Source organism: Chiroxiphia lanceolata, chromosome 4 (genome assembly GCF_009829145.1).
Source record: "Chiroxiphia lanceolata isolate bChiLan1 chromosome 4, bChiLan1.pri, whole genome shotgun sequence".
Classification (NCBI taxonomy): Eukaryota; Metazoa; Chordata; class Aves; order Passeriformes; family Pipridae; genus Chiroxiphia; species Chiroxiphia lanceolata.
The window spans coordinates 74,842,090-74,864,401 of NC_045640.1; the positions used below are offsets into that span (position 1 = coordinate 74,842,090).

A 22,312-nucleotide genomic window follows, 5' to 3' on the forward strand; every position below is an offset into this window, starting at 1 on the left:
AGAGAAGAGTCACCTTTTTTTTTTTGAGATGAGATGCTCACGTCAAAGAACTTAGAGAGAATAAGAGACAACGAGTATTCAGCCCACATTAAGTTATTTTGGCAACGAAACTGATGAAGAAAAACACAATAAAAATGCTGAAAAGAACTTTTCCAAATGTTTCTTTGAAAGAATTTGTACACAGTCAAGAGCTGCTGGTCCCACACCAGACTCCTGGGCCAACCTTTTCTTTTTCCCTTTTCTTTTTCTAAAGATTTTATTGGTACCCTTAAATTTTCAAGGTTTTTATAGGCAGAGAGAACGTCCTGCCAATTACTTTTCCTCTACAACTCTGCAAAGTTTGTTTTCAGTGTTTTACCATTATTTTTTAGTATTCTAAGGTTTTGAATGGTACTAAAACTATAGTTCATTAAGACTCTAGTTGGACTTTGGCCTAATAATATTTGCCTTTAATTCTGTATAAAATGGGATGAATTTCTGAGCTATATTTGCTTCTAGAAAAATTATTTTCTTTTCCTTAGGACAGAATAAATATCTGCTTACTGCTATTTTTCAGAAAAATGCTTGGGAAATATTCAAATCATGTCATGTAATGGAAAGCTTTACCAGGATATCCTGGAAGTTTTGGAAAGTTCCAAGCTGTTTTGGGTTACACAGCCTACAGCAGGCTGTGAAATATATACAATGCTGGGAAAGAGATCACGTTAGCTTTTAACCACTGCGCTGGATGAGCACAGGACAAGCAAAACTCATGTCAGAAGCTGAAGAGATGAAGTCATGTCACACTTGAGCTGCACTGAACTTCCTCAGCACTTCTGGGAGCTGTCCTGACCGGTCCCTAAGCTGTGTGTGCCTTCCCTAAAGCAATTCAGAAGTTCTTTACGGCACCAAAGACATGCTCGGACATTCCCTCAGGACTGGCCTCAAAGCAGTGGAATTCTCCTCCCTCCCCATTAATCCCTGATGTACAACAAATGACATCTTGCAGGGTTAGGAAAAAATCTTTTTTACCAAACAAACCCTATTGTCTGTTTGATTCTTGTGGTTTCCTGATGCTGGCTGCAGTTTGGGGACAGCAATAATTCCGTAGGCTCTAAATCAGCCAGTGGGCTGGTTTGGAGGCTGCTCTTGTGAGGACACCAAGGAGCCTCTAACCACACTCTAAAGCACACACACACACACAAAAACCTTAAAAATCAAGAATCCTTTCATTAACATCCTGTGTGCCAGTCCCAATTCAAGTTCTCTCAAGGATTAGGAACGCCAGCATAATTCTATAGCAAATGCTGGAAACTACCCCAGAAAATTCCATGGTGCAAGTTAATACAGTAAACCTGTAAATTCGACACATCTAAATCCAAACTTTTAGTTATGCAATCATACAAACTGCAGGAACACTTTCCCTGGAAGTGTTCAAGGCCAGGCTGGACAAGGCTTGGAGCAACCTGGTCTAGTGGAAGGTGTCCCTGCCCCCAGTTAGAATGAGATGACCTTCAAGTTCCCTTCCAACCCAAACTATTCTGCGATTCCACGATAAAATTTACTGCTTACATTTCCTTGGAACTTGCTAAAACCCATAAGAAGATGGTATATGTTTTATAATTGGAGCAGCACAAGAAATACTAATGAAATTAATAATGGTCCTGTTATGCTAACATTAGACTAATAAATAACTCGAGCCTGCTATTCCCCAGAACATGGTTATTTTTCTAAAGACTTATTAGTTTTGGAAGCACTTACCATGCACGTTGTGTATTTTTCAGGAACAGAACAACACTTCTTCTGCCCTTTATTGGATGAGACATAAAATAACAAATGCTAAAGAGGTGTGGCCATTAAAAATCATGTGCTATCACTGGCGAGAGCTCCAGCAATCAAGCCAGCTCCCCAGGGTAGAAAGAAGAATTCTGTCTCTTGTCCACTTCCCAGGTTATTCCAGATCCCGAGTTCAGGCAGATCTAATATAAAACTGCACTTGATGACATCTGCAGTTTTGAAGCCAAACCTTCTCTCTCTGCTACATCATAACTTTCCTTCCACAGCAAGGGGAAATTCCTGACTCTTCACTGACATCTGGCATTCACTTGTCACTCACAGTACTAAATCATCTCTATGGTCCCTTCCAACCCAAACCATTCTATGACCTTAAGAATTAGTTTATTTTCTATAGAAAATTATTGCTATTAAAAAGAATATTTATATATAGAATATAAACATTAAAAAAAAAAAAAAAAGAAAATCTCTTCCTGAAATCTTCACTTGAGTAATGGGCTTACGCCTACCAGACAAAAATGGCTAAACTATTTGTAATTGAAACTTAATGAAAGTCCGGAATAGGTTCTGAATTTGTGATGATAATTTTAAATCTTGAACTTTATTCAGAATAATTCTGAGACATGTAAACGGTTTAAGCTTGACATCATATTACATAGCGAGAACTATAGAGCACCTTGTATCTATTCATTCCCCTCTTAATGTATATCAAACTGCTATCCATTTCCAACTTTATCTCCCCTCTTTTTTTAGCTCCTCTGGCCAGCGATTTTTTTCCCCTACAGTCTGTAAATCTAATCCTCAGGTAGATTCTTTGTCCTGCTGAACTGAAGTCAGAGAAATACACCGACAAAAAGGCCGTTTCCAAGTTTCTCTTTCTCCATTAGCTGCCATAGCTCTCCCCCCAGGATACTCATTTATTTACAAAGACCTGAGAATTACAGCCCTTGACAGTGAAGTATTGGTGCTTTAAATAATAATTGTTACTGGAGACACATAAGCCAGACAAAGAGGCAAAACCTTGGCTGGGATAGTTTTGCCTCCTCGCAACAAGATTTAGTTGCTGTGTCCTTTCTGGAGAGTGGTAAAACCTTGGAGCTGGGGATGTAAATATCTTGTCTGGCTGAGCTAAGCGCTGCTGTAGAATACATTTACTAAATGTTCTAGCAGAGGTTAGAAAATTGCTTGGAATGGCTTGGAAACTGCTCTTGAATTAGAGACAGTTGGTACAGAAAACGGTTTCAGGATAATCAGAAAAATGTTAACATCCTGAATGCTTAAGAGCATTCAGGTGAGGGAAAAAAAAAGAGCAATTTAAAACTGATTTACTCACCTGACTGTAAGAGACAGTGCATTTTTATTGCATCATTCACAGTCAGGTGACACGCAGAAGAGAAGAGCCTGGATGTGCCGCACTTCCCCCCCAGGTGTTTCTGTCACTCCTCACCTCTTGTCTGCCTCCCTGTCACCTCCTCGCTCCCTCTCTCCCACCTGAGACAGCCTCGCTGTGGCCTTTTACTCCTTCTGCTGCACCTTCGAGTCCATCCCTTTTCCACCTGAGCAAACACAGTTTATTTCCATTCTGCAAACTGTCAGAATATCTACTGATTTCTCTCTACTTGTCTAGTGCGACTCAAGCAGAAAGTTGATCTTGGATGCACCAAAATATCTCCAAAGACTATAAATCACGGTGCTGCTTCTCCAGCTACAGAGCAGACAGCACTGAAGCCTTGTGGAACAAGTCTGTTCTCACCTCAACACGAAGGTTCAAGACTTCTGGGTTATAATCTGGATAACTGGGTAAATTCCGGAAAATTCCACTGTAGTACGAAGTAGAATTTTCAGGTGGATCTTTTCTTTCATAAGTATTATACACACCGCTCTGCTCCTGCATTGTCTGCACAGCCTGCCCCAAAATGGCGGGGACTGACCCAAGGGCTGCCCCAAAATGGCGGGGACCGACCCAGGGGCTGCCTCAAAATGGCGGGGACCGACCCAGGCGCTGCCCCAAAATGGCGGGGACTGACCCAGGGCCTCGAGAGCCCCAAAATGGCGGGGACTGACCCAGGGCCTGCCCCAAAATGGCGGGGACTGACCCAGGCGCTGCCCCAAAATGGCGGGGACTGACCCAGGGCCTGCCCCAAAATGGCGGGGACTGACCTAGGGCCTGCCCCAAAATGGCGGGGACTGACCCAGGGCCTCTGAGAGCCCCAAAATGGCGGGGACTGACCCAGGGGCTGATCCAAAATGGCGGGGACTGACCCAGGGCCTCTGAGAGCCCCAAAATGGCGGGGACTGACCCAGGGGCTGATCCAAAATGGCGGGGACTGACCCAGGGCCTCTGAGAGCCCCAAAATGGCGGGGACTGAACCAGGGGCTGCCCCAAAATGGTGAGGACTGACCCAGGGGCTGATCCAACATGGCGGGGACTGACCCAGGGGCTGCCCCAAAATGGCGGGGACTGACCTAGGGCCTGCCCCAAAATGGCGGGGACTGACCCATGGGTTGCCCCAAAATGGCGGGGACTGACCCAGGGGCTGCCCCAAAATGGCGGGGACTGACCCAAGGGTTGCCCCAAAATGGCGGGGACTGACCCAAGGGCTGCCCCAAAATGGCGGGGACTGACCCAGAGGCTGATCCAAAATGGCGGGGACTGACCCAGGGGCTGCCCCAAAATGGCGGGGACTGACCCAGGGGCTGATCCAAAATGGTGGGGACTGACCCAGGGCCTCTGAGAGCCCCAAAATGGCGGGGCCTGACCCAGGGGCTGATCCAAAATGGCAGACTGACCTGATGGCCTGTCCTAAAATGGCGGCTGACCCATGGTCTGGTCCAAAATGGCGGACTTCAGGGATAAAATGGATTTAAAAAGCAGCTGAGCCCACACTCGATCCCAAAGGGGTGAATATATACCTTTCTCTCTCATTTTTCTTTCTGTCTTTCTTTCCTCTCATAACTTCTTCCCAAAATATATTGTAAGCCAGACCAAAAAATTCCAGTCAATGCCTCAGTAAGGGCCTTGTGTCTGGATAAGTTCAAGTTTGTGAAGTGCCCCTATTTTGTCTGGATGTTGTTTTAAAATTTGCCAATACCTTATTCTACCTTATTGTTATAAAGTTTGAAAGTAAAAGTGTGTTGTGTTACCGAATCTCCTGATGTTTCTCCCACACACTGCCCAGAGTAAATAACATTACCTCCCCCTAAGCCCGCTGAGGGGCCCGGGCTTAACAGTCTTTAATTCTAAATTAGTTCTTTAAAAAAACCAACCAACCAACGAACCAACCAAACCAAACCCAGGTCTCACAAGATCTCATCTTCTAAATGGCTCTTGATAAAAACCTGCTTTTTATCCCACTCTGGTGTTCCCAGGTGCACCATTCCTGGCTCCCCTGCGGTGCGAGGTACTTAAAAAAAAAAGCCGTGTGGATGTGGCACCTGGGGGACACGGGTTAGTGGTGGCCTTGGCAGTGCTGATCCTGGAGGGCTTTTCCAACCTTAAAGTCTCTATTTCCATGACAAAACTTGCTTGTGACGTATTCCTTGGGACCGCACCTTCAGGCTCCTTAGGGCAGGGGTGCCCTCTCCTGGGCACTGACTCTGCGCTTCCCACCCGGCTCTCCTCTACTCCGAAACCTCCCAAAAGTGAGCTTAGAGAAAAAAAAAAAAAAAAAAGAGGCCAATTATTTGCAGCTGGCTCAGAAAAGTCTGCGAAACAGTAGAAGGCACTTCATTCTATCAGTGTTTGTGAAGGGAAAAAAAAAATAAATCAGTGCTTCTGAGAAAAAACAGTTAGAAAACACTGATAGAAGGAATATGTGGGTTTGGGGTACCATAAAATATTTGGAAAGCTGCTAACTCCTGGATAACCCATCCCTTAGCGAATACTCTGCTCGGGCTGGGTTCAATTTAAGCAAAGAACTGTCTGAAATTTGGAAGTCAAGCAGAGAAAAGTCTTAGCTAGAAACCAAGTTTTTTTCTAGAGCATTATATTATGGCCTAAAATCAAAAAGGACCACGAGAACTGCATTCTTCCCCAATACAGTAGCACTATGGAAAATCTGGGAAAAAAAAAAATTCAGGATTGCTCTTTGATTATTGAAAACCTTGAAAAAAAGATTTGTTTGTTCTAGACGGTGAAATACTTGGATCAGGTGTTACAAGATGAGCATCCTGAAAATAAATCTGAGAAGCCACTTCATAGTCATTACAAGAAAGCCCCGAGAAAAAGGTTGAGAGTAACTATAAAAAAAATGAATTTTAGAATTAAAAAAAGCACATAAATGTATGAAGTGTTTTGAAGCTGCAGTTTACCTTCTCTACAGTAGCGTTTTCCCTTGGAATTCTGGATAAAATAATTCTGAATAAAAACATGAGTTTCTACCGCAGCCCAATTAAAAATCTCAATTTTTCCTGTTACAGACAGGAAATCACCTAACTAGATCAGCAGCAAAACTGCAGATCATCTTAAAGCTCACACGTACAGACCCAGACAGAGTGGTGTGTATATATTTAGGCACTAGAATATACCTATTACACCAGTGTTTTCCAACTTCATTTAAAGCCCAGCCATGTCTCTCTCAGCAGGGGGAAGCTTTAGCCACCCCCGGGATGTGCTATTAGAAGTGGTGACACCTCTTTGCATAAAAACAATGCTGGAATGCTCGGCGCTGAGGGATCCATTTCCCTGAGCACTCAGACGTGGCTAACGAAGGGATTAATTCACCCCAGGTATAACTGCAACCACCGCAATAAGAGAAAAAGAGGCCAAACACGTTTCAAGGTCAGCCCAAGTTTGTTCAGAGTTTGCACTTTTTCCTCCACTCATTCTCTCACGTGTCTTTTCACTGGTTTGTGTCGGGGTTTTTTTGGTTTGTTCCCCCCCCCGACAACAACTGCAAAATGCAGCAGGTTTCAGCAGTTAATTCTCCTGGGACAAAGGATATTTTCTGGCTATATCGAATACATATCACTGCTTCTCAACCCACCTTGCTGCATCTGGCAGAATTCTGTCTGTTTGTCTTTCTAGGGAATGAAATCATTACAAATGTTTTCCTAACCTGATGCTTTCAATCTGGACTTTACCAAAAAGTGGAGGTTTTTATGGATTTGAGAGAAGACAAATGCTTTTGAGCATTTCTTCACCTACCAAGTGTGAGGGAAACACAGAAAACCCTAAAATACTTGCGGATTTTTCAGTGAAGAGAAGCACCTACACATAGAATACAGGGTCTTCTCTCACATCTGGCATTTCCAGAATGTTTGGATGCTTGAAAAATCCTAAAAGCAGAAAGCTGGAGTATGGAAGCTTAGTTAAATCTTACCTTTTTCTCCCTGAAAACTCAGTGTGCTGGGGTTTGGGTTAACCCTCATTAACAGGAAGATGGGAGAATCAATGGAAACTAATCCATAATTCCTGTCTCTGCCTTTACATGATGCTGTATCCGTATTTTTAAAGCAATTTCACCCTTTGGATAGAAGTCAAAAGGATCCATGTAAAAAATTTAATACTCCAAGGAGGAGAAAAAATTGGTGCTGCGCTTTTTCAACTTGCCAAGTTAAAGGAATGTTATTGAGGACTCTCTTACATAAATGTTCCTCGACCTCTGAGTGAACCAACAGGTCTTAAAAACTGCATTAGCCAAAGCAAATTCCCACAGCAAATGAAACATTTAGCCGAGTGCATCGGGTTTTTCTCGGAGCAGCACAAAGGAAACTCCAAATGGCAAGTTAGTGTTTCCTGTTTGGGTCTAAATGATCTCAATAAACTCGTGGTGAGCAGCTGCCAGCATCTAGATAGTAAAACTGGAATACACCACACTAATCCTCCAGGAGGACACAGCTAAAGCTGATGGGAATAGTTTAAGGCAAGTGTGGAATGCCTAAAGTCCAGATTGCTGCTAAACTACCTATTGCTCCTCAAGGAAGGCAGAGAGCATTAGAAAAACCTTCCTACAACCCCAGCTGGCATCTCACTCCAACTTCATTCCCCACAGCATGTCCCAGAGCCTCGTGCAGTGCATAAACCCCTGAACATCCATTATTCTGTGCACTGAGGCGGAGCTGCCAGGAGTGACACAGTCTTTGGCCATTTAACACTGCACTGTGACACATTTCCTCTTTGGTCTGGAGTAAAATATATACCAACATACAGTCTATTACATAAAAACTAAAATTCAATACAAACCAACCTCTGTGTGGATGTTATAAAAGAATTTTGCAGTCATCCAGATGCACCAATCCAGGGTGATGATTACACACCTCAAGAGGTGAATTCATGTCACATATAACATTAATGAAGTTCCCTGAGTAAATTCCTCAGAGCAAAACTGTCTTCTGCACTCAGGAAAACAGCTCTTAGAAGTCAGGTCCTGTCTCCAGGGTTCAGTGAACTACTACACCATGCAGCAGAAAAACCTGTCTTATGGCTGTGCTCGTGGTGTGAAGGAGCACAAAAACTACAAATAAAACCTGCATTTCAAAATTCCTTCATTAGTTTTGCTTCTACTCCCCTACACAAAGCTTTTCTGGCATCAGAATCAGGCCTTTGCCGTGGCTTTGGGGTGGTTATACCCCCGGGTTTACAAAGATACTCAGCATCCCAACAGTACATTTCAGCAATAAAAGGTAACACAGGCTGCAAGCCTGGAACAGCAATTAAGTTTGTTCCCAAAACTAAGTAAAGAGTCTTTGGGGATTTAATCAGTGATAAACTTCAGACAGCTCACACAGTTGACCTCTCAGAGCTTTTGTTCTGCAGCCTGAAGGATATTCTAAACTTTGAGAAAGCAACTATGAGGAGCGGTTTATTTGCATAACTCCCTTCCATAAACCAGAAACATTTAGATGGAAACAGGAAGAAAGGATTCTACCAAGCATGCTGGAATGCTTATCCATAAACCTTAAGGTACGGGGGAAAACAACTGTTTGTTGTTAAATCATGTCAGTATTTCTGGCAATCATTTTACACAGGGAGCAGGAGAAATGCTTCTTTGCCCTATAGCTTCCAAACTGTGGCATCATCAAAAGGATAAAAAAGAAACAATGTCATTCTACTCTTTGGAGGGAGAAAATGGAGGAAAAGGAGAAAAGATAAATGAAATCTTTATCCCACTGAAATCAGTCACAGAATTCCTGCTGGCAGCAGCAGGTTCAAGATTTCAGACTCTCTGGGAGGATGAATTTAGATTAATTCAATCAAGTGAAGCATAAAAATCAACATACTTGGCCAAAATTTGGAAAAACTTTGGCCCATAACAGGTCCAAGTGATGCTCATCCAAAGGGCAATGAAGAAAAACAAAACCCCACTCCAAACCCAGCGATTCAGACAGCACAGGAACACAACAGCTTCTTTGGTCAGCCCCCAAATCTGTGTTTGCACTATTTAACTGTGTAAGAACATCCTCTCGCCTCACAGGATGTGGGAGGAGAAAGATTCTAAAAGCCTAAAGCACCAAAGAGATTTCATTTGGCCAGAATATGGGAGTTAGTTTTCCCTATATTCAATATTTCCCTATCTTTAGGATTTCTATAGCCTATATTGTGGTCAAGGCCTCACTGCTGCCTTTCAGCGCCTCCCTGATTTCAGCCTGACTTTCCACCCACGTCTTCAATCCAAACTTTGAATTGCCACAAGAGCAAACAGCTTCTGACAGCAAATAACGTGCTCTAGAGTCACTCCTGAGCCAGACTGTTCTTCTTTGGGATCCAATCCCTGGGGAGCTGGCAGCACTGGACAAGCAAACACACTTGGAGCTTCACTCCACGCTCTCGCAGTCTGTCAGCTACACTCTGGTCCGGTTCGACGCGCTCATGTCAACATCCCCATCCTGCAGCACTGGGAAACATTGGGAAACAACACAAACACAGCACTGGGAATGGGAATTACCTGCAGGACCAGCTGTTATGCTGCATTAACCAATTCAAAGCATCACTGCTCCTATTTTCTCCCGACTTCTAGAATTAGTTTGCTCCAAACAATCTGCATCAGAAAGGGGAAAGGCCACAGTATATATTTTAAAAAACTGCAGTCGTGTGCACAGTCAGTCTCTGGGGACTTATTGCAGAAACCATTACTCTAAAGATCTCCAAACAAAGCTTATCTCTCAGCCTTCCAGCAACAGCATTTAAAGTGGAAAAATGCAAGCCTAGCAAAGCTTTTATTAGCAAATTAATCTGAGCTTGTTTATGTTGTAAAATACAAGAGAACTATTGGTTGCACTCTGGAGCAAGCACTTAAACAGGCAGTAATGAAATAAAAACCATGAAATGCACAGCAATTACAGAGGAAAATCAGGGATTCTTGGCAAATGCCCCCACTTGGGAACCAATGGACCCACTTCCAGTCCCTCCCTTCCCATTTTCCTTCTGACAAAGCTGCACCTTCTCCGCTTGCAAAAGTTGATAAGAACCTAGTAATTCTGACCATGCATTAAAGAAATTCCTAAAAATAAGGAACAGAAATATTTCCAAACAGCTAAGTGAGAATTAAGTCCCTCTGCTTCACAGAACCTTCAAAAAAAGTATCTTGTTTCATTACAAGGCCAGCTGGACTTTAACAAAATGCACAAAGAACCCGAGTTCTAAACTAAATCTAACCTAAAATCCCTTTAGTTTAGTACTCACAAGGTTTAGGCTACATTGATATGGAACCTCTAAAAAGTTCCTCTTTGCCAACTTCCAGTTTCCAACTCCTCCTCAAAGCAGAAATAACATGCCTAGAGAGTACTGCCACTATTTGTATTTTATTAGATACATTTCTAAGCAACTGATTTCCCCCAGTAAGAGACTTTATTGTTTATTTTCTAGACAGAAGGGGCTCGAGGTCAGGAATTCATCCAGAAGAACATGTTCTCTGCCTGCAGCAGCTCCCGTTAAGGTATGTTTGAAAAGCCTCTGTCAGCAACCCCAGCAGGACAGGGGTCAGTTTTCTGTTCAAACCGAGGTGCTGAAAGAAAATCATCGCACTTAAGTGCTCTGGTACCTCCACTAGACCTCTCAAATCCAGTCCAGCCTTTTGAAATTTCCATGAAATCCATATTTAAAATGTTATCCTATCAGAAAAAGTTCAGGGTTCACTGTTTTCTAAGACACGCTCCCAAAGTGAAACACACACACAGGGACAAATGGGAATCCAGCACAGCCCTCAAACAGGGAGGAGAACTAGAGCCAGGCAGATGATCTCCCCTGCTCAAGTTTAAGTATTTCCAAATTTACCAAGTCGCTGCCTGAAGATTCCTGGCCCATCTCAGGCCATCTTAAAACACCAGAGTGGAAAAGCAACTCCTTGGCTTGCTTTACTTGGCTGCAGAAGCACATTTCAACAACTTGTGACAGCACCCCAAGTTCTCAGCTGGACTCAGTAACATGTACCAAACCCATCTTTTTTTACTGCTCAGGTGTGCATACAAAAGTGTGGGTTCCCTGCAGGAAGACAGGGTACCTGGCACAGGGAAATGTGTTTTCCTTCCCTACCCTTCAAGCCTAAAAGGACCAGGTATTATTAAGCCTCAGAGCACACAGTACAATACTCCACATTTTCATAGGGATTTGAGTACCAGGGGTTCTGAGGGCTGGAAGATTTCATTCCAAAGCCAAATCCCCATAAATAAGGCAGCAGCAGTCTTTTTCTTTCTTCCTTGAAACAGAACTAGGGGATTATATTAAGTAAAGCAGGTTAAAAAAAAAAGTTATTTACCATTACTCTAATTGCAAAGTTAATTAGGCAGTCACATTATGAGCTGGCAGTTTGACAAATGAGTCCACAAAGCTCAGCTCCTTAAATAAATGAACATATGGATGTGTGCACTCACCTTAATCATGAACCAAATTTACACAGGCTTCTTACCCAGACCCAAAGCCCACGGCCCAGAGGATAGATGTGTGCACCAAAAATTGATCAAAACCATCACAGTGCCACTGATGAAAAGCCGCAATCCCTTATTCTCAATTTCTTTGTGATCCCTCAAACTTGATAAACAGAGCAAAACCCCTCACTCAGGAGAGCAGCAGCTGCTGTTGCCGAGTGCTACACTGAGCTTCAAAGGAACAAGCTATTTTATTTACTGCTAGAAATCAGATCAATTAAGTGCAGGTAGTCTAATAATATATATCAAGCGAATCAAGGAGGAGTCCTGCTGCCAGCTGGCCACATGGCTGCACAAAGGGAGGGCTTTGCAAAGACAACCAGGGATTGTCCTGACACCTGCCTGCTTCCCTTTAGCATCCTCAGCCACAAAGAGGGAGCAGCGAGCAAGTTCTGTCCATTATTTTCAAGCTCAGCAGTGTTCAACACTGGGCTACTTCAAAGGGGCACGGCAGCGAGGTGGAAAAGCAGTGTACACTGCGAAGGACGGGCTGATTAAGTTCTGAAACAGCACCAGGATGAAAGAGAGAGGAAGAAAAATGTTTTAATCCCATGCCTGCTTGCCCTGGATTTTAGAACCTGGCAGCCCCACAGCTGACAGGGGCTGGAGCACCCCCCTGTGTACAGCAGCACGTTCAACAGTACTTCAGCCCTTTTTTCTTTCCAGAAACCATGGAACTGTGCCAAAAACCACACTTTGCCCTCAAAAAAATTCTTGCACTTCAAGGAATCCACCCCAGTAACTCGGCTTTGGGTGAAGAGCTTGGATTCCCCACTAAAACACCTCCACAGAACAAGCAGGTGGACTGGCAAGGTGCCAAGTTCCCCGGCAGACAGCAGCACTCCCCTCCAGCACCCTGGAAGAGGTGTTGGATCACAGTGACATCTCACTCCTCAATGGGACACGGACCAACTCCTCTTTCCTGCAGTATTTCAGGCAAATAAGCAGAGGTAAGTTAGGAAGGAAATGGACCTCCTTTCTAAAACCTCAATTCTTTTATTACTGCTGGGTTTGGATCATTTACTTACCGTTTCTTTGTTTTTAGCAAAGCCAGAACAGGAAGCAAACAGAAGAGGTAGTGACACAGTTAAGCCAAACAGAGCTCTAGATCATGTTACTTCAGTGACTCGGTGCCATTCACAAAGAATCCTGCACAGGCTTTCTCAAGAGCGTGTTTCTCAGACAACAGAGCAGCAGGTTTTTCTGATTTCTCCTCCAGAAACCCTCCTCAGCCCTTCCACAGCCCACCTCATTCGACCTGAGACAGCTCATTACATTTTTCTTTGATCATTAATCCCAAATTAAGCAGTGTGCACTGTGTGCTCTCCCAGCTATATGCATAGAAAGAGATCCCAGCCAGGATATTTCAGCAATTTGGAATTCTGCCACAACAGAACCCATTCAGGGGACTTGTACTTCACTCATTTCAGTTCCCCAAGTCATGCCCCCTCCTAAGTACCTGCAGTATTCCAACAACCCTCTTCCAGAGTCAGGGTTCACCTCAAATAAGGCTGTAAGAAATCCAACTCCAAAATACACTTGCTGGAGGAACCTTATTCCCTTTTAACTGGCACTGGCAGATCTCAGGTGTGCTTTTGTAAGATAAAAAGGGTGCAAAACAAACATAAATGGAGAACTGCAAATTAACACAGCCAAGTTCCTGCACTGAACATTCCCCCAGAGCTGTACGGAGCACCAGCTCCCTCTACTGACACTTTCCCAGATAAAAATTCACTCCACCTTCGCACCGACTTTTTCCAATACCTTCAGTGGAAGCAAAATGACAATATGATATTCAGAGAAACCCATAACATCCTTTAAAAATCCAGAAACGATTTCCTACCTGTGATGCAGACCTGGAAAGGGCTTTATCACATCAATTCTGACCTCCTTGCCTGTGGGTTTTGAATTTTTAAGACACCATTAGACGAGATGCTTTTTGCTGCTTGCTTTGACTTTGCAGTTTCACATATGTTTTTCTTTTTGGTACAAGAATAACCTGCCAGCATCCAGATGTAACTCTAACACTGATGTTCTGAGATTCATAACCAGACAGTGAAAACATGCTCACAGGTAAAGGGCAGCGTTATTAGTACTGTGACATCTGCACTTTTTCTCCAAAACTGCTGTCTTTAGTCAGAAACTCTATCTCAGCCCTATCTGTTGAGTTTCACTAAGCTATCACCACAATTCAAATAAATGCTTCCAATTTTGCATTAAAAATTCCAATCCCAGTTTTTTGTTAGCTTACATCAAAATATTAACTTGGAATATTAAAAAACCCCCAACAATCTCTTTACCTTTAGGACTTACAGTAAAAAAGAGGCAGGCTTATATGAGTCACATTTTATTTAACACTCACCTGCACAGCTCCTTACAATAATTCAGGAGACAAACCTGCGTTATTGGACTGCTGTAGTTGCAAAACAACCACCCTTGAAACAAAGCTTCCCAATGAAGACACATCTGTGCAGACCAGTCCCTCTCCATGGCCCTCAGTGCTTTATTTGGAAAATAAATACACAGCAAATAAGTACATCTCAGTAAAACAGCACTGCTTCGTTCCTGAGACAGCTCTTCCTGCAGTTCAGGGATGTCATTTCTTAAAGCTGTACTTGGCAGCCAAGGTAGCCACAATGTCCCTGTAAGGAGTATCCGAGTCGGATTTGGTCCTTGGAATGCAGCAGAGCCGTCGGAAGGCGGGCGAGCGCAGCAGGAGGTTGTGGGAGAGCCCCACGAGGCTCGAGGACAGCCAGTACAGCGCCATGGACTGCAAGGAGACAAACAGAGCTCGCTCAGCTCCCTGCACTGAGGAGAACAACAGCTCTAGGCAGCTCTTCCCGAAGCACAGCCACGGGCTACCCCCAGTTACTGACAGGAATAACTCACCTAAACCACTCCTCCTCTCAATAACAACAATGGCTTCTGTGTCAAATGTAACTGTCTGTGTCTCTGAACTCTTCTGGGCAAAACTGTCATCTACACTGAGGCTTGCAGTTCATAAATTAAGGTATGTTAAACTTGTTTCAACTTCTGCATTCCAGACTATAAACTGATGAGAAAACAACCAGACACTTTGTTTTTGCTAAGAACATTTTGCAGTAGAACACTTGGTAAAAATGAGAAGTGTTTGAAGAAAACTCTGAAACATGTCCCCATTTAAAACTAGCCTGGTTTCCTCTTTCACTTAACAAACTCTTGCCTATATGACTTTATACATAAAGTTTTCCTCTCAGTTTTGAGACCACACAAAGGACTTGCTCTGAACATCTTTCCAAGTCTTCAAATTCTTCCCTCTTGGACAAAAATATTCCAAAGGCATGACGAATTTAAACACGCTTGTAGACAAAACATCTGATGTGTTTTCGGGCAAACAGCAGCAGAAATATGAAACCCGTGAGGCACCTGGGCTGCCCTTTAGGCACCACAACATACCAGTCACGGGTGAAGAGCCACAAAAGTCTCATCAGTACTTACGGAGGGGACCGTGGCAGCCACAGGGATCATCGCCATGGACACCACGCGGAACAAATTCGTCACAAGCTTCTGGAACCTGGACACTTGCATTTTTTTTTGCGAAGAAAAGATCTGAAAGAGGAGACGCAGTTAAAAACAGGTTCTTTTTGAAACGACCCAACTGAGGGTTAACACCCAGAAAGCTCATTAGAACATCATTCTAAGAGAAACTTCAGTCAAAACTAACTTTTACTGTTGGTTAAAGTAAATCTGAGACACGTCACATCACAATCTGTCATCTCTGAACAAGACACCAACACATTCAAATGCACAGAACAGAGAGGTTATTTTTCAGTTCTGCCCAGTGCATTTAAAGCAGTGATAATCTGGAACCACCCTTATGTTTTATAACTGGGTAATACTGTCTAAAAATTCCGTGAAAGGAATTATCCCTTTGCAATCACTGTGTTTATTCCACTAACGTACCTCCACTATCAGCAGATTCACCAGCCCCAGGGAAACGGGCAAAATCCATGTGGAATCAGGTGCCGTGAGGTCTGTAAACCACAGTGCTCCTCCTGATGAAAACTGCTCTTGAACTACAAGAATAATTTAAGGTAAGTACAGAATTGAGTAGGATTTGGTGCCTCAAGTGAGCCAGAACCATCCCATGCATTACAATCCAACCACACAACTTTCTAGGTTCATTTTAGCTACGTGATAAATGCGGTTAAAGCAGAAATCTGTGGTTCAACAGACTGTTAAAATCTGCTATCAATACAAGTGAAAACAAGTGGGAGATAAAAGCTGAGAGCCAGCTTAGCTCTCAACAGCCACTGAGAGGTAAACCCGTGGTAAAAACTACTTTGATCTCAACCACCACTTTACAAGTCAATGAGGAAAATAAGAATGCAGTAACCTATAGGGTTTGTTTCATGTTTTTGAAATAATTATATATAATATACATATATTTATATATTATATAAATATAACAATTATATTTTTATTAATAACTGCGTAACTAGCTACATTTTTGTTTAGAAGAAAAAACTATAAACTCATCTCTAAAAAAAATATATATAATTTTTTAATTTAAAAACCAACACACATTCACCTTGTCTACAGTATTTCACAAGGAAGAAAAATAAAACAGATTAATAGTGAGTGTGCCGTGGCATGGGTAATATTACTTGCTAAATCGGATTATCAGACTATATTAAGTTTAAAACTAAGTTCAAACTATATTAAGTTTAAAAACTCGGTAGCTGACTTTTTATATCAGCTGATACATCCAGTTCAAGAGGTTGTGTTCTGTAACCAACAGAGGGTCTGTGAAAACAGTAAATGAGTAAAACATGACAACGAAAGAAGCCACCTGTGCACGTTAATCACCTTCTGAGCCCACGGCACCGACGCTGCAGTTGCGCAGAGCCAGGGACACGCAGACCCACATGGGGATCTGCACCCACACCAGCAAGGTGGCTTTGAAGGGGTGGCAGTTGTCCCGAATGTACAGCTCTGTAACAATCCTCCGCAGGTTCTTCTTGAAGTGGAACCTCCGAGAGAGAAAAACAACAGCTCAGAGCTTTAAAACGGATAAAGTCTGAAAGGGAAAAGGGCAAATAAATCATAGGAGGGGAAAGAAAACCTAAACTTCGGGCACAACGGCAGAACCTTTGTGGGCTATTCCCTCCTGCCACCCCTCGCTCTGGAATGGATTTGTGAGGTGTGTACAATCCCCCTCATACCTGGCCACCTTTTCAGACCAGCCCAGCTGCTTTCCACGCACTGAAACCTCATAGCGAAGGCGCTCGGCGAGTCCTTTAATCTCAGGCTGCAAGTTTTCCAGCTAACTAAAGAAAACGAGAAACGTTTGGGCAAAGTTGCAGGCAACAGCCACTTCCTCTTCCCTCCTCTGTTATTAATTATCCCTACGTAATTAAAACCCTGTACAGACATGAACCATATTCATTGTCACTCTATAATATAACTTAACAACTGTACAGATATTAAACATATTAATTACCACTGTGTAATTTAATACCTGTACAGGTATTAAACATGCCTGTGAACGACAGGGCATCTTGTGAACGTCTTGCAGACAAGGCAAGTGAACACCTTTTATCTTTAAACAATATAACCATGTGAAGATAACAGTGGCAAGTGTAACAGTGACAAGTATTTACAGTAACGATCTAAGATACTGCTACAAGAAGCGAAGACAGAATTTTATTAGATTTTATATGTTTTTAAGAAGAAAATTGTTTCTATCCCAACTGAAATCAGAGCAAATCTTAACAAGCATCTTTTTGCCTTCATTCAAGACTTGTGACCAGCTACTTACTTAAAAAGACCCACCAACTTCAATGCCACCTCAATGGTAATCAACAAAAGTACTTAGAAACCTCCGAAGACCAGTGGAATAAAAGAATTGTTAGGTTTATTCCTCGCCCCCCTCAGCCTCCCCCTCACAGCCCCTCCTGCCCCTCAGAGACGCCTCAGCCCACCCCTCCTGGCTTCCTCTGCCCCTCTGAGCCCCCCAAAAGCAAAACCCCCCAAAATCGCAAGGCCCGCTGCAATAAATGAATTGTTACTAAGAACTGTTTAAAAGACGCTTATTCCACGCCCTCCCTCCCTCCCGCCGCCCTCAGCGCCCCGACCTTGGCGAGCAGCCGCCCCTGGTGCGCGGCCAGCGGGAGGGTGACGGCGGTGCGCAGCAGGGCGGCCCCGCCGGCGATGGCGGCCCACCAGGGCAGCCCGGTGGCCGCCTGCAGCGCCGCCAGCCCGCCCTCGGCCCAGTGCACGGGCTCGGAGCTCGCCGCCCACTCATACCAGCCGCCGTCCCCTCCGCGGCCGCCCGGCCCCGCTCCTGCCGCCGCTGCTGCTGCCGCCGCCGCCCGCGGGGCCCGCGCGCCCGCCCGCGCGAGCCGCCACATGGCCAACGGCGACCCCACACACCCAGGTATGCGCATGCGCGGCCCGCCCAAGGGCGGAGCGCGCGACGGCGCGGCCGCCATGGCGGTTAAGGGCAAAAGGGCGGGCAGCCAGCACCGCTGTGCCGCCCCCTTCACGGGAAAGAATGTCGGCCCCGGCCCTAACCCACATTTCCCCTCCTTCACTTTGTACCCATTACTCCTTCTACAATTCCCCAGGAGTCCCTCGCCGACTTCCCTGCAGCTCCCTTCAGGTACTAAGAGGTTCTCCAGGCTGAACAGCCCCAGCCTTTCTCAGCCTTAAAACTATATTCATTAATGAGCAATTATTCATTCCACAACAGTTCTCCTACCCAGCCAGGTTCTGAACTGTCTCCTCACCTCTTGTGTAGCAAGGAGAGGTCTAAATACCCCTTAAACCACACACTCTGCACCATGTTCTCCTCTCCATGTTCATCGTAACCCTGGTTGTTCCCTTTTCTCAAATAAAGAGCACCTGCCAGCTCCTAAAAGAGCATATTCCTTGGTTTATTGGACAAATAAAAAGCATTATATTGTGGAAGAATTAAAAGAAAAAAAAACGTATCTGAGAAGAAAAAAAAAAAAAAAGGTCCAATTCCCTCCACCCAGGATTTCCCATTGTCCAGCCACAGTGGTGGCATCAAGCCTGTGCTGCCCCAAACATGGATTGAGCTGTCAGGTCAACAAATACTCTGGAATTCATGGTCCTAATCAATACTGAGTACTGCTTCTCAGTAGGATTAACAATTAGTAACCTCAAACAGCACTAAAACCTTAAGCAAATAATGTAGCAGAGAGCTGCTGGTCACACAGCAGAGGGATAGGACACAGTACCACCACAGTAAGGTGTGAGATGGAGTTGTAGATCCTTTTTCTGAGCAGTTCTTCATTTCAGGATCCACGCTGTTCCCACCACATCTTCACAGGATGTACTTGCAGCTGGAAAAAGGAGCTTGCTTTTATTTAGAGCACCACTTAAGTGCAGGTATATGGACACAGGTATTGTACAAGGCTTGTGCCCACCTCAAATACCACAGTATGTAAAAGGCAAGTGGGGTATTTCTTCTGGCTTTCAAAGGAGCACCATAATAAAAACAAATAGTACTTCTTAAATCTGAGTTATACATCTCCTTTAAACACTACGTACAGGAACTGCAGGGGGATCTTGACTGGACCAGTGCCACTGCTCACCCAGTCTGGCCTCAAAGGACCCCCCAGACTTTACCTCCTGGTACTGCTGTTCACAGGTGACAGCTCCTGGCTGCAAGGGAATTCCCACTTGAACTTCTCCAAATCAACCTTCACAGGGCTTATTCTGGAATAAACCTGCCTTTGGAGCTTTCAGCAGGGAAGCTCTCATTTCAAGCAGAGAATGTATGTATTCTCAAAAAAATCCAACACATATTTATTTGGAAAAAGCCCTCTGATAATGCCTGGGATTTTTTTGTTTTTATAACATACTTAAATTACACAAGTAGAAAAGTTATGCTTATTAATAGTTTAATGTATGAAGGAAACATCCAGATTTCTGAATATGAAGGTACATATCTCACATTAATTTAAGTCTACATAAAGTAGAGCCTCTATAACTGACATATTGAAATTTACTTTCTGCTTAGCCATTTGTTATGTAAACAATTGTACATTTATTTGCCATTCTAAAACTTCAGGATCAAGTTTACATAATTTTGCTAAATTTCTGTGTTTGCTCAGAAGCAGTTTACAGTACTAAAACCAACCAGCCAAAGAACAGCTTCAACAGAAAGTTATGTCAGAAAAAAAAAAAAAAGGAGGAAAGGAAAGAAGAAAGTCTAACTAAGTTGAAACATATGATGGTGGGGAATGGGTGGTCACAATGTTCACAGAAAAAGGTCAGTTAGTAAGTTCTTCTGCAAAAAGCCTACACACTTCAGTCAAGCACATCAGTAGAATGATCTGGGAGCACATAAACTGTTTCTGCCATTTGTGGTTTCCTCTGCAAAACAAGGAATCTCAAGGCCAGCACGTTGATCCCACTCAGCCCAGTTGGTTCATATGCACACTGTTCATGTGAGGTGTCCAAGTTCCAGTCCACACCTGCAAGAGAGATCTGTGTTAACTCAGTGCTCGGGGCTGCTCAGAGCAGGGCACAAGTCACAGGGACACTGCAGGGCCCAGGAGAACTAACAGGACTCCGTGCATGTGCCAAAGTACTTGCAAGGCCAGTGCCTGAATCCCTCCAGCTCCCAGAGCGAGAGACTCACCCTCCTCTTCCAGTTCAGATTTGATATCAATCAATAACTTCATTTCTGGCACCTTATCTCCCCCCCAGCACCATCAGCTCTGAGGAAACTCAAGTCTAACCAAGTGAAACTTTGTCTGGGGGACAAAGTTTCCTCATTAAACCAGAAACCACCTCACTGTGGTCAGGAGCCACTTCAGAGCCATACCTGAACTGGCCAAACCCCCTCTTCCACACACCTATGGTCTGCCAGAGCTGGGAGCTGTTCCCTGGAGCTTGGATCATTCCCAAGCAAATTAAGCCTAGAAACATCTTTATTTAGTAACAGTGTAACAGAGCTCGCTGTCTAATTAAAAGTAAACACAGGATACAATCTAACAAGAGCCACTGATGTTCCATTAGAGTATTAGTTGCTGAGTAGGAACAAGAGGTTTAGGGGAATTAAACACGCTGCCTAAATTATATTTAGTGGACAAGCCAGGTAAGATCAGAGCAGCAAAGAGCTACTTACTCCCTTCCTATGAGCACTCCTAACACAGTCAGGGGTCCAGCAACAACCCTCTGCTGCTTTCCATTTTTGGGAAGGGAAAGCTTAACTAACAGCAAAAATAAACGGCCTTTCCTACCAAATTTTGCCCCAAAATTTGTTTTCCCAGATGCAGAACCGCACAGACAGGAATCACGACGGTTTTGGGTAAAATACCCAGTGTAAAAAAAGGGAACAATTACCGTCTGAGGCCCGTTGTTCTCTGTGGAATTTGAAACCATCTTTATCAGCGAGTTCCAAGATGGGTCAGCAGCATGAGGCCCGTTAAAGATGGGGCCTCCAGTACCATCTGTGATGGGGGCTACGGGAGGAATCATGGCATTCCCATACACAGAAAAAGGCATTCCCTGAGGGCAAGGAAAAGCAACAGTCAGGACGTTTTCGTGGGCGCTGCTATCCCTGCACAGACAGAAGGGCTAAGAGGGCTTTGTGCTGCCTCTCAGGCCCAAGGTCATTACCCCGACTTTTGGGAAGTCCATGTATCCTGCAGGAACGGGCTGATGGAATGTACCGGAAGGCGTGACGATTCCCGTGCTGTCCCTCTCCATGGCTTGGTGTGAGAACACGCCCGGGTCGGACATGGGCCGGTGGATCATGTGGCTTCCCATCCCGCTGTGACACCAGTCCACTTTGTCTGACAGCACAGAGACACAGCGTTACCCACACAGCACCCCCTCCTCCTGCATCCCCCAGCCTCAGCTGTGCCCTGTGCCCAACCTGCAGCTCCTGCACCCACGAAAACTCTGGCACGTGTGGGATGGGGAGCACCACGCCGTGCCCCTGCAGGCCCCCAGCCAGAGCCCCGAGGCGGTGCCAGGAGCTGGGAACAGTTACCTGTGACCAGGGCGCTGCCCCTGCCATTCTCCTCCACCTCAACAGCAAAGCTGGTATCTGGGCTAACTCTCCCTCCTCCAAAAACCTCAATTCTTTGCGCCTTTGGTGCTGTGAAAAGGGTATGTATGCTACGAAGACTGTTTGCCCCACTTCATTACCATTCTTCCATTTATTATTTAATATTCTAAAAGACAGAGAAGTACTTTTGCAAAGCAAAACCAGAAAATGACCAGCTCCAGACACGTGCTCGTGTACTAATTACATGAATTCACCAGGGGGAGCTTGGTATTGGTGCTACAGTTCAAACCTCAGACATTCATAAAGCCAATTTTCAAAACAAAACATAAGGAAACTGTATTTGCAGAAGGGATACAAAAACATTTCTGAGGCATCCCAATAGTCAAGAAAAGCCAATCCTGTTGTGAACTGAAAATCAAAATATTCAAGTAATTGAAAAAAGTAGAAAGCAAGAAGCATTCTGAAGGCCAAGACAGGCACAAAGGACAACTTTTACAGCCAGACAATATCAACAAATATTATATTTCTAAAGCCTTACCTGGGAGAAGACCACTAGTGAAGTAAAATGAGGTTTGTATTTGGGGATAAACCCCAGGGCAGTCAGTCAGTTAAGACCTTAAGCTGTCTGGAGTCAGTCAAGCAGCA

General features: G+C 44.2%; 3 protein-coding genes across 11 annotated transcripts in view; all 3 read right to left on the reverse strand.

The window, feature by feature from the left end:
- ADAMTS3 (ADAM metallopeptidase with thrombospondin type 1 motif 3) overlaps positions 1-3,507 on the reverse strand; it is a 97,793-nt gene extending 94,286 nt beyond the window's left edge. Inside the window, exon 1 of the mRNA XM_032685527.1 lies at positions 3,107-3,507. The gene's annotated coding sequence lies outside the window, so the exon portion shown is untranslated. The remainder of the gene's footprint in view (positions 1-3,106) is intronic.
- A 10,599-nt stretch (positions 3,508-14,106) lies between these two features.
- On the reverse strand, positions 14,107-18,110 carry LOC116786266 (cytochrome c oxidase assembly protein COX18, mitochondrial). Its single transcript, XM_032686715.1, has 7 exons — positions 18,050-18,110; positions 17,754-17,938; positions 16,842-16,942; positions 16,486-16,649; positions 15,580-15,692; positions 15,115-15,225; positions 14,107-14,407 (listed from the first exon to the last, which is right to left on the reverse strand). Exons 1-7 carry the CDS (start codon positions 18,108-18,110, stop codon positions 14,234-14,236), a joined length of 909 nt encoding a protein of 302 aa, XP_032542606.1. The 3' UTR covers positions 14,107-14,233.
- A 1,420-nt stretch (positions 18,111-19,530) lies between these two features.
- Positions 19,531-22,312, reverse strand: part of ANKRD17 (ankyrin repeat domain 17) — a 53,914-nt gene continuing 51,132 nt past the window's right edge. For 6 of the 9 annotated variants that reach the window (XM_032685512.1, XM_032685515.1, XM_032685518.1 and 3 more), the window contains 4 exons: positions 21,650-21,757; positions 21,274-21,449; positions 20,998-21,162; positions 19,531-20,123 (listed from right to left, as the gene is read on the reverse strand). In XM_032685512.1, the coding sequence (XP_032541403.1) occupies positions 20,064-20,123; positions 20,998-21,162; positions 21,274-21,449; positions 21,650-21,757 (509 nt within the window). In that variant the 3' untranslated portion in view covers positions 19,531-20,063. The remainder of the gene's footprint in view (positions 20,124-20,997; positions 21,163-21,273; positions 21,450-21,649; positions 21,758-22,312) is intronic. The other 3 variants (XM_032685519.1, XM_032685516.1, XM_032685514.1) reach the window with 1 other exon arrangement.

Bases quoted from the DNA above. Each gene is read 5' to 3' on its own strand.
- LOC116786266 (XM_032686715.1), bottom strand. From the start codon at position 18,110: ATGGCGGCCGCGCCGTCGCGCGCTCCGCCCTTGGGCGGGCCGCGCATG. The intron at 16,943-17,753 runs GTCGGGGCGCTG...TTCTTTAGTTAG, and splicing joins AGGGGCGGCTGCTCGCCAAG to CTGGAAAACTTGCAGCCTGA. The intron at 16,650-16,841 runs GTATGAGGGGGA...TCTCTCTCGGAG, and splicing joins TGGTCTGAAAAGGTGGCCAG to GTTCCACTTCAAGAAGAACC.